The sequence below is a fragment of the Acanthochromis polyacanthus genome, chromosome 5 (genome assembly GCF_021347895.1).
Source record: "Acanthochromis polyacanthus isolate Apoly-LR-REF ecotype Palm Island chromosome 5, KAUST_Apoly_ChrSc, whole genome shotgun sequence".
Lineage (NCBI taxonomy): Eukaryota > Metazoa > Chordata > Actinopteri > Pomacentridae > Acanthochromis > Acanthochromis polyacanthus.
In genome coordinates, this window is record NC_067117.1 from 18,052,816 (window position 1) to 18,064,054 (window position 11,239).

Sequence of the window (11,239 nt, forward strand, 5' to 3'; positions counted from 1 at the left end):
AGACAGGTATCTGAACTGAATTTGTTGTATTAACTTTGAAAGCGGTTTCTGACTTCAAAACAATACTTAATTTAAAAGAAATTCAGTTTTGCAGCCATCAGTTTTAGCTACTGGATTTTATGCTTGCTGTACATAGCTGTGGTAGGAGTGGGGGCAGAAATGGAAATTTTAGGTTACGACAAAAATCTGAATGTTATTTAATATCAAAAATACCAAACCTAATTTCTGCTCCTAAAGTGCATTGAGTGCTTTTTTTTTTCTTTCTTTCTTTCTTTTTGCTAGTCCTGGAAAGCAATATTCTGTTTAAACTCGGGAGTCACGCAACAATATTATTTACAAGTGCCTTTGGGAGAGAACATGGTCACCATAGTGACAGCAGCAGATGCCCAATTCCGTCGTCTCAGAGACCGTTTCTACGCTGTCGCCGTGATAACTGCACGTCCGTTACTGAGCCCTTTGATATCAGATCTTCTCTTCCAGATTACAGTGATTTTAGACCGACAACACAACATTAAGGGTGAAATATGACAAAGCAGTCGACTCCTCCTCGATAATCATCAGGGCGTTCAACGCAATGAAAGGAAATCAATCAAATAATCTTAAGGAAACTGAATGGAGGCCGTCAGATCTGATTACTACACAGCTGTGCCTCACTGTTTCTGTTGAGTAATGAACCTTACATAAGCTGCAGCGCTGCAGCGTTTGACTGATGCCTAAAGGTGATGTGACACTACTACGGCCCGGCTGACCATCGGGAGAATACTCCCATTCATTCCTGCTCAGAATGAAGTGCCCCACCTGTGTTTTCACAGAGCTCTGGAGGCCTGGAGAAAGCTTTCTAAGTCAGTGGGGGGAAACAGTAGTTGTGTAGCCCAGCCATGCTGCTGCTCACTGGGGCTTTTATCGCAGAGTAATCCCCTACAACAAACAGAATGGCCGGCATGTGCATATGCAGCTGTCGCAGTCTTAGTGCAAGTGGTGTCATGTTAAATCACAGGAATGGACTGAGCCCCTGAGCCATCCGCTGCCCTTCCCTTCACTGGCATCCCACTCACTGCAGCAAACAGACACAAACACACATACATGCTCATACCTACATACATAACCCACTTCCCACTAACATACTTTGCAGCACATGGTACCCCCAAAGTTATTCACTGCAAATAAGCTGCTGTGCTCCACTGCTACAAACAACCAGATTATTTACATGGCATAGTGTATATTCCATTAATGCCACTGACTGTGTAAGGCTCAAAGCAGGAAAACAAAGAGCACTCATCTCTTTGAGAGTGCCACTGTTTCTTCAGTTATCTGACAGAGTAAACCTTTGGCCCTCATAAAGTCGATCCAGTTTAATTTGAAGGCAATTTACACCCTGACATCACCCAAGTGTAAACTACAATCAGCATAGCTCCTCCGTCTGAAGCCAGTACAGTGTATCCGGAAACCGTGTCCCCATCCAGCTTTTCAGTATCATCTTCCATATCAGGCTTCCTGCAGCGGAAACAAGGAAAGACAAGCTCTGTTGCGTTTCTCCTCTTAATCTGTCACATCTCCATCATCCCTCCCTTCTACCTCCACATCTGTATTTACTTTTACATTCTCCACCTTCACACCTTTTTCCATATTCCTGCCTTTGTTTTTCTCTGGCTCCAATGACCTTCTCCCATGTCAGCGCTGGGACAAATTTAGCGGCCTGGTTTCTGGAGCGACCAAATAGTCGGACACAACAGAGGGACAGTGTGTGTGTGTGTGTGTGTGTGTGTGTGTGTGTGTAGGTGAAAAAGGAAAGGTCCTGGCAACACAGATACAGTTACAGACATGCAGACATACAACCAGAAGGAAGAAGAGGAGGGGAAACAGGCCGAGGCCCGCCGTCCTGAAGGTATGCAGACGAAGGACACAGGAAGAGTGACAGAAATAGACACATCTGAAAACGAGCTTTGCATTTACAGGAACATATAAAAAAACTGATCAGAGGCTGCCACAGCAATAAAACAATACAAATAGTCAACAGAGTGGGAGCAATAACTATTTCCCCCTCTAGGAAGTATTGCATACGCCATAGAGGATAAACAGAGAATGTGTTAAGTTATTCTAGGATGTTGGGATGGAGGTGCTGTCGCCATGGAAACATGTAGATCCCCTACCACTCCCTGGGCCGTGCCATTCTGGAGCTGCCAAGATCCGGGTGCCATGTCACCGGGGTGTTATGCCATTCTTCGTCTCTACGCTCTGTGACGCACCGCATGCCTCGGACAAAGCAGTATGCCATTCTTGAATTAGACACAGAGGGAGGGGAAGCATTTTAGTACGGCTGCTGTGAACATTTAACGCTGGAGTGGGATGAACATCATTCCTCTTGATAATCATCAAGTATCTTAATTTGTGCCTTGTTTAAGTAAATATGCTCTACTGGAAAATTACTGGTTTATGTCATACTTCAGTTCCTGAGTTTGAGAATAGATAAGATAGAACTTCATAAACCCCAAATGGAATTCTTTTGCCAACTATTGCTCAGAAAAAACAAATATTACATGCGGTGCCTAGTGGAAAAACAAAAGATATAAGAATGACAAATTACTGGAACTAAAAACAAGGAAGCTAAACGAGCTAAAAGACTAAAATGGGACAAGTAATAAGTAATGTTGCATGATTCAGAGACAGTAATGATAACTGTACAACTACAATGACTCAACAGTTTGAGGTTTATAAATTAGCATTTTACATCAGGACACATTAAGAGCTGGAAAAATGTTTTCTGCAGATGAAAACCTATTAAGCTAAAGTTGAAAGGATAAAAAAATGAATAGTAAGGAGACATAATTTTAATACAACTATTGTGATAATTGCTTAAATTATCTACCATTCGTATTATGCTTTCAGTTTCTCACATAAATAAAAAAGGTTATCCTCAAATTACAGCAAGCTGAATGAGGTGTGGTCTATTGGTTGGTCAAAACCAATCAATGAGTAATGAAGCTGTCAGTTAGGCTTCTTGTTCATGTAATACACTAAAAAAAAGTTATATTTTCTAACACTTTACAAAGCATTAACCCATAATGGAAATCATCTACATTATTTTTTTTGCCACACTTCAATGAATTACATTAAAAGCATGTTTACACATTAACGCATAATTTAATAAAGCTCTTTAAAGGATTTTAACATAACCAAGTAACTTTACTGCTGAGCCATTCTGCGCCATCACTGCCATATGTAGGTCTTTTATGTCTTACTAAAGCCTTATGTGATTTCAGGAAGAGGACAGCATAACGGGGGACTTTCCAGGGAACGGACCCTAATGAGTATCTAAATAACACCCTGGGGTAAAATAGCTGCAGTATTTATGCGTTGGTTAGATACCACACAGTGCTACGGCATCATACACTGTAGAGGGCAGAGTGTCTGCCCCACTTCTCAAGAACAGGACAAAAATAAGGCGGACGCAAGCAGGCAGTAGCAGAACAGTGAGTAAGCAGAGGAGTCGCAGGTGCTGGAGCTCGTTCAAGAAGGAGAAGACACATGACAGCTGACCTGTCATACAATGACTTATTCTTCAAAACACACACGTTTGTACTTCTATCTTAGTGAGGACATCCATAGGCGTAATGCATTTCCTAGAGCCTTACCCTAACCTTAACTATCATAACCGATTGCCTAAACTTAATCCTTACCCTAACCAAACCTCAATTCATACCTGTTCTCTAAAAACAAGTCTTCACCCTCAAACATGGCTGTTTCAAAGTGAGGACCGGCCAAAATGTCCTCACTTTGATAGTTAAATGCAGAAAATGCTTCTCACAATGTAGCAAAAACACACACACACACACACACACACACACACACACACACACACACACACACACACACACACACACACACACACACACACACACACACACACACACTTTACCAGTGGTTACTGTATATCAACTGTCTTTTTGGTGAGCAAGTGAACAAAAAAAAATAAAACCAAACAATCAACTCTCAACTCTTTATTGCTTAACAATGTATATTTATTCCATGACAAGTAGAAAAAAAAAATAACTTCGTCAGCTGTACCATGTTTGAGCACATTATAGTCTTAAAATCAGTCCTTGCCACAATTAAGTCTGTCGGTCGCAACCAGCATCACTGGTACAATACATATTATGCCATTTACATGAGGTCTGTATCTAGGAGTTTGTCTTGATGCACAACGATGCTGATAAATACAACAGGCTACATTAATCTTTTATAGCTTTTACATGGCTAATATAGCTCTCAAACCAGCTCAGTGCTGGCTCTAGTCACAACAAGAGGCATGCTCTATATATGTATTACATGGCAGTACTGGTACTGTACAGTTTCTGTGGGCAACAGCTACAAGACTGAAACTTCTCTCCACCTGCTGGCAGAACGATTAAGCGCAAGTGAACAGCCGATCAAAGAACTATGTTATACCCTCTACACTAAGCAGAGCCAAGAGTTAAATGCCTACTGTCACTGGACATCATACTTGTGAGAATTATATAGTGCATACTGTAGTTATTTCTAGACAGCTCACACACTCATTCAAAATAATCAATGTGGCCCAGCAATACAATCATCAGACGATGCAAAACCATCAAAATAAAATCCATAATAGACTAATTTAAGCTGAAAATCATTACATGGCAGTGTAACGCTTGAATCAAACCCCTAACTCCCTGGAAGTACTGCGCAGTGCTGAGGGTACGTGTGGTAACTCAGCCTGTTTCCTCTCCATCCTTTAGGAAATTACAAATTAGAACTATGTAACAAGTGCAGCCTTTTTCTGCTTCATAGGAGGTCACAATTAAAACAGAATCATAAATAAGTTAAATACAAAATATACATAAACTGTTTATTAAGGATAAATTTAGGAAGAGATGTAAAGCATCCTTGCTGAATGATGACATTTAAACATGAACCGGCACTTCTGCGACATAACTTACTGCAGGCATAACTGCTATCAGAGGTTTGGCAATTGTAAATATTGAATATATATATTAACATCAAATTACCACCAAGAGGAAAAAATTGTTAATACTTCAGCTGTGCATTCTTGAGCTGGTTAAATTCTACATTTTAAAATATTAAGAGAGAAACAGGACTCAAGCCACCACCTTTGTATTTTATAATACATTCACTCACGCTGAGGAAACACGCTTTTAAAAAAAAAAAAGCATAGAACATTTTCATAAATCTGTAGCTGCTGAAAAAGTTTTAGTTTTTAAGACTTGCTTGCCTTTTTCTTCCTTCAATCTTGTCTTCATAACTCAAACCTCTGAGTCACAATACCTAAGGAGATGCAGAGAGGGTAAAAAAAAAAACTAACAAAAAGAGCAAAATAACCTCAAGGATGTTTAAAGAAAATCTGTTGGAGTAACATACCTGCAGTGATTTATCCATTTTTGCCCAGATGATGGATGAAATGATTCTAAAGAGAAAGAAAATCAAACAAAAAGAACACAACAATGGGAGAAACACTCCATTTTAAATGCAATGTATGAACCCACAAACAAAATTCACACAGCCTGAAAAAAACAAGCCTTCATGAGACCATAATATAGAAGCTCACGCCAACTGTGCACTCCTATGTGATCCTTTAATAAATAAATAAATACTTCTGCCTTTGTCTATGTCCCTCATATAAATGTGGCACCAACACAAACATTTGGTTTGACGGACTCTTGTGTCCATGTTTCATATATCAGCAATACTTCAGAGGCAGTGAGACGCAAAATAAACCATGCAACCAAGAGCAAGCTTCACCAAGTGCTATGTTTTATATTTTGAGTACATCTCTGTAGATTTTAAGTGCGGGTAAGGTGCACTGTGTGTCTGTGTGTGTGTGTGTAAGAGCAGAGACTTTATCTATGAGCATGCAACTGTATGGTTGAATGTGTCTGAAAGTGTGTTCTTGATGTTTAGGTCCCCACAGGCTGACAAATGGGGTTGTGTGCTTTTTAGAGGATAAACATCTTAATAACTTTTTGAATGATCTTTCCACATCCTGGACAAGGAGCCTGGAACTTGTGTAACCTCCTTGCACAGGGGAAACAAGTAAGCAGGTGAGCCGTACGTCCGTGGATTATGTTTCCATTACGTGGTCGCACTCTACAGAGCTTGCAAGGTTCTAACAGTGCTTCAGGCCTAACGTCTTCAACCTCCATGCCCAGATTTTCCTGACTCTCCCCTCCTGAGAGCTGCTCATCCTTGTGGAAGCTGGAGGCCCGAGGCCCCTTGCCTTTCCCCATAACCATCGTCGGCAAGGGTCTGTCAGCGGTGGAGTGGGAAGGCAGGATGACAGGATCAGACACCGTCCTGCTGCAGTCTGGGACATCGATGCCTGTGTCGCTGTCATCTTCCTCATCGTGAGTAAGGAGAGAGCTGCATGCTGGGATGTCAGGAACCGAAAGGGAATGGGCAAGTCGAGGGACATCTTTGTACCAGTTCTTACGTAGAGCCCAGCAGCGAACACAGTACCTCTGGAGAGGTATGTTATATTTACGGCACTCTGTGCACTGCCACGCATCCTGAAAGACAAGGCAGATACAAAGTCACATGTCTGATTTGGAATTTTAATCAACAACAGCAGACACCTAAACCTCAAAGATACAGACCTGTGTGGAGATCTCTGTATCAGTATCATCACTCAGACACTGAGAGTCTTCATCTGGCTCCTCCTGCATCTAAATAAGACAAAAAAATCACATTATTATTACACTTGATGGTGAAAAACATCTCCTGCAAAGAAGCAAAATTTCAAATGGCTCCTTTAGAATAAAAGACGCAGTCGAAACAAATACAAAAATATATAAAGCTAAAATCCATTTTTGGGAGGTATGAGCATGAGTGAAATCAATAAAGACAAAGAAGTAAAATCCTACCTCCCGATCGGCCTTCTCTTCCTTCCCTCCTCCATCATCATCATCCAGAGGAGCCTCTCCTTCTCCTCCACTTCCTTCTTCCAGTGCAGCCTCTTTCATCTCCACGCTCACCTGTTCACTCTCTCCCTCGGTCAGAAACCAGAGGTCATCGGTGGTATCTGACACGATGGCCGTGTCCTCTTCCTGTGCAGGAGACAGCTGACACATCAGTCAGACCACCACCGTTATCTTCCAATTTATGTAAATTGTCAACAAGTGATTATTGCCGTCTTTAAGCTTCAACTCTCCCAAATGAACCTTGGCTTAGCTTTCATTCAATCAGAATATTACTGAAAAGACTTCCAAAAACCACATGTGGTTTCTTACTTGGTTTGTGTGGATGTCAGTGGAACCGTTGCTCCTACGGTTGTAGTTATTACGGAGATTACCCAGAAACCACCAGGGCAAGCCAGAGAGGTCCCACTCGTCCAGAGTAACATCCAACTTGGGTCGCTTGCAGGCTGAGCGCGGCAGACCTTCAAGAGAATCTGGGGAGGAACAGGTAAATTCAGTCTTCTTTTGGCACAGATCTGGCTTGAGCATACTGTGAAGTATAAACCGGGCAGTTAGTTTACCATCGTCTGGCTCCCGAGGTCGTCGCTGAGAGGGGGTCTGCAGGAGAGGCCCATCGCTGCCAGCCTCTATCCCTGCCTTGACCACACCCCCACACATCTACAGAGGAAGAAGATATGAAGGACAAAAATTAGAACACAGAGCCTTGACTGGGTACTTGGAGGTCTCGCAGTTCCTGTTCAAGATGGCTTCAGAGTGTGAGGTGGAGGTGAAGGGAACAAGGGGCTGGGCAATTAGGGTATGGGCCAAGGGGGAGGAAGGTCAAAATAATTTAAAATATAACTGGGCACTGAAACAGTAAGTGTGTGTGTGTGTGTGTGTGTGTGTGTAAAACAAGAGAGACAAGAAAGGGCAGGAAGGAAATCTAGTGTACTAGATAGCATGTGAATAAAAGTGTATGATCTCAGAATCCAGTAGAACTCTGAGTTTGATTGTAGATATTTTATGGTAACCTCCATCTCCTAAACACTAAAACGCAAGAAAAAAATAAACAGTATCTATGACGTAAGAACATATATTGTCTCCGACTAAAAGTGTTCACATTCTTTGAGGGAAAGAACCAGAGACAGAGGAGTTTATAAGAGTTATTAAGTGTCCATTTTATAACTGCCAGTGAAAACTATTAATTCATCACAGCTTTAAAAAGAGGAAATTTGAGAAAAACATAACAAGTGTAATGAAATCTGGAAATTGACAACACCCTGAAGAGGATTTAGCACATGCAGCAACTGAAATTACAGCGATTCATTTCATTCAAAGAAAGGCAAAAAAATAAATAAATCTAACGGCAACTCAAAACTGCCGAGAGAGGCTAATATATACAGGGCATAGAGTCAGCTCTGAAAAGTCGATGTTGGAGGGAATCGGAAAGAAGGGTGTAGGTACACGGGGATAGGTGAGAGGTATAGGGTTATCATTCAGCCTGGAGCTGATCAGGAGCTGCGATCCTCCAGTTCGAAGCAGAGAAGAGAACTCTGAGACAGACAGAGACAGTGACTCTGCCCCCCATCCACTGGGTGGAGCTGGTGGGTTACGACAAAGTGCTGAAAAGACCACCAGACCAAACCAAGGATGGGGCTGTACAGAGACGGTGCCACTCTGTACAAATGCACACCAACGAAGACAGCAGCCTTGACCTCCTCCTCCCCAGTACACACAAGCTAACAGGATCTCACTTTCTAAACACTCCTTGTGAATTCAGATTTTAGTAAATGTTTCCTTTGCTTAAAAAAAAAAGCATTATTATTTGAGCAGCCGTCCTTTTCGCCTGATTGTCCTGCTCCTAAGGGTTGTGTGTATTGGGGTGAGACAGGCTGAGGGTCTCTGTTTCTTCTGAGCACCATGCTTCGGCTTTACCTGACCACGATCCTCCACTCCGCCCTCTACACATTCACGGCCCACAGAAAGATTCTCTGCAGCGTCTGCATTTCAGATAAGACACAGTAACAGAAAAAGGACACCCCCCCCTTTAATTAAGCATCACACACTCTCTCACGGAGGCCTTTCTTCTGTGGATTTGAAGAGCAAACTGGAAAACGGTCCTCCTCTGGGGCTATGCAGAATCCCCACAGCCCCAAGAGATGCACAGTCACAAGCATTCACAAGGTACGTAAGAAGAAAGATTATTTTAGAATATATGTAAGAAATCGGAGTGTAAGCCAGTGATGGGATTCACACAAAGCTTCACTTAAAAACATGCTGAGATACAAATGAAACATCTAAAACAAAGGGCAGAGGAAGAGACATGATTGAATTTCGAAACAACACAAATGTACAATGCCCTGTCGACAGAAAATAAATTCCCAAATTGGATGGTCTTTGCCAATTCCACCTGATGAAAACATAATTTAAAACAAAAATGTACAAAAATTATTTATACAATTTCCTGAAGGAATCACTTACCAGCACAACCGATAACGACCAAGTACTTCTTGAGCATTTCATACACTGGGCTGCAAAATGAAAATATAAAATTTTAGATCAAACTGCCTTAGCCGAGATGAGGATGAGCATCAACAGAGGGTTAACTTTTTCTCTCTACCTCGGGTTTTTGACAGAGAAGCTCTCTACTTCCAGCAGCTCTCCCAAAGGATCATCCTGGCAGTGGACTATGTGCTGCCTCTGTTTGTCATACAGTTGCTTCCCCATGATATACTGACCCAAGTAGTGCATCACCTATACAAGTAAATGGACATTAGAAGTTACAAGGCACATTTTTACCAACAGAACCAAGCATAAAGAATTGTAACGCTCTGTCCTTGCACCAATATGTAAAGACAAACTAGACAGACAATCTAGACGGTTGACTCACTTCTTTGAGTGTGAAGACATCTTCTTGGGCTCCAGCAACTCGCAAAATCTGGAGGAGAGGAGCCTTTGGTTGCACCTGGATGGAGAAAAGAACCATTCATTAGCTTCAAATATGAACTTTAATGTATTACATATGTGACTACTTTTTGCTGTAGATTATACCTGGTTGCCTTCTCCAGGTAGCGCCCTGCATGACGAGCCTGAAGCCGGAGGCTGGGCTGATAGGGAGCTCATACTAAACAAACGGAGTCTGAAATCCAAAATTACGACATGCAATTTAAGTCAGTTTTCTAACTCCCGATGAATAACACCACCTAGCTAACTAGACGTGTACTTACAACATTACACGTATTACCAACGCCCACGACGCCAACGCAGCTTAATAATGCCAAATTACTGTTAGCTCAGAATATTTAACAACCTAAAATGTAATAGTACAACAACGCGGCTGAGTAAATTGCGCAATGTGAACAGTCTTTGGCTTAATTTGCTGGAAGCTGCGCAAAACCAGGCTACCAGACAGCTGCACGGAGAGTCGTTACACCACCCACCATTACTTTTGCTTTTACTTATTGTCTTCAAACAGCAAGGCCACATTAGCTGAGGAAATGCTAGATTAACAGTTGTGTCACGTTAAAACAAGAAATGCACAATTTCGGGTATCACCATCCACACACATGTGAACTGGGGCACCTCTACATAACTTTGGCAGGTGGCGAATCTGTTAGCGTCGCTTGCAAACGTGTTAGCTAACGTAACCGCAGAGCTAATGTTAGCTCGCTTCGGTGGCTAGCTAACTACTAATGTGTATTCTCGTTAAAAAATAATCTCACCGTGAGGAGTTGACATTACTTCGCAGCTGCTACATTTTTTTTTCACATGCACTGTTGCCTTAACAAGTGGCCCACATCTTATGAATGTACGACTGAGTAAATGTAGGCTTTTAAACAAAGCTAACAGACAACAAGCAGTTAGCCAAACTACAGATTCAAAACGATGATAGAATTGCGCATGTGCAGTCTGGAGCGTCTCGGGAAGTTTTGCGGAAGTTGATGATGAATTTCCGCCACCTGCTGGACAGAAGAGGACGTTCATACTGAAGGTCTAGTTAATCTGTACATTGAGATATCACATCAGTTCGTGGATTTAATTGAAACAAAAATGTGCTTGTGATTACAAATGTTATGCCGCTGATAAAGCTGACCCATAAAAGTATGTTTTCCTACCTCCTACCTCTCTGGTCGAGCAAGGTAGGTTCAAATTAGAGATTAAATTAATATTTGTATTCTTGTAAATAAGTAAAAATTTAGAGTCACTTTTTAATGATATTGATATTAAAACAATTATATTGATTTCTATTTAAGCCCTCAGGTTTGAACATACAGCAGTGTATTAAAAAAGGAATTCCACTGATTTTACCT

General features: G+C 41.7%; 1 protein-coding gene across 4 annotated transcripts; it reads right to left on the reverse strand.

Annotated features, from left to right (window-relative positions):
- Positions 1–3,983: 3,983 nt before the first annotated feature.
- mdm4 (MDM4 regulator of p53) lies at positions 3,984–10,842 on the reverse strand. Of its 4 annotated transcripts, none has more exons than XM_051948221.1 (12): positions 10,652–10,842; positions 9,981–10,068; positions 9,820–9,894; positions 9,550–9,683; positions 9,411–9,460; positions 8,865–8,929; positions 7,511–7,607; positions 7,263–7,423; positions 6,897–7,094; positions 6,630–6,698; positions 5,398–6,542; positions 3,984–5,304 (listed from the first exon to the last, which is right to left on the reverse strand). In XM_051948221.1, exons 2-11 carry the CDS (start codon positions 10,050–10,052, stop codon positions 5,973–5,975), a joined length of 1,491 nt encoding a protein of 496 aa, XP_051804181.1. In that variant the 5' UTR covers positions 10,053–10,068; positions 10,652–10,842; the 3' UTR covers positions 3,984–5,304; positions 5,398–5,972. The 4 variants fall into 4 exon arrangements, with proteins under 4 accessions (XP_051804181.1, XP_051804183.1, XP_051804182.1 ...); XM_051948223.1 differs by having other exon boundaries at positions 6,897–7,079; positions 10,652–10,841; XM_051948222.1 differs by lacking the exon at positions 10,652–10,842 and adding an exon at positions 10,496–10,514.
- Between the last annotated feature and the right edge of the window lie 397 nt (positions 10,843–11,239).

Coding starts and splice junctions, on each gene's coding strand:
- mdm4 (XM_051948221.1), bottom strand. CDS start 10,052: ATGAGCTCCCTATCAGCCCAGCCTCCGGCTTCAGGCTCGTCATGCAGG. Junction 9,461..9,549: donor TTCTCTGTCAAAAACCCGAG/GTAGAGAGAAAA, acceptor TTCATTTTGCAG/CCCAGTGTATGAAATGCTCA. Junction 7,095..7,262: donor CTGACATCCACACAAACCAA/GTAAGAAACCAC, acceptor CTGATGTGTCAG/CTGTCTCCTGCACAGGAAGA.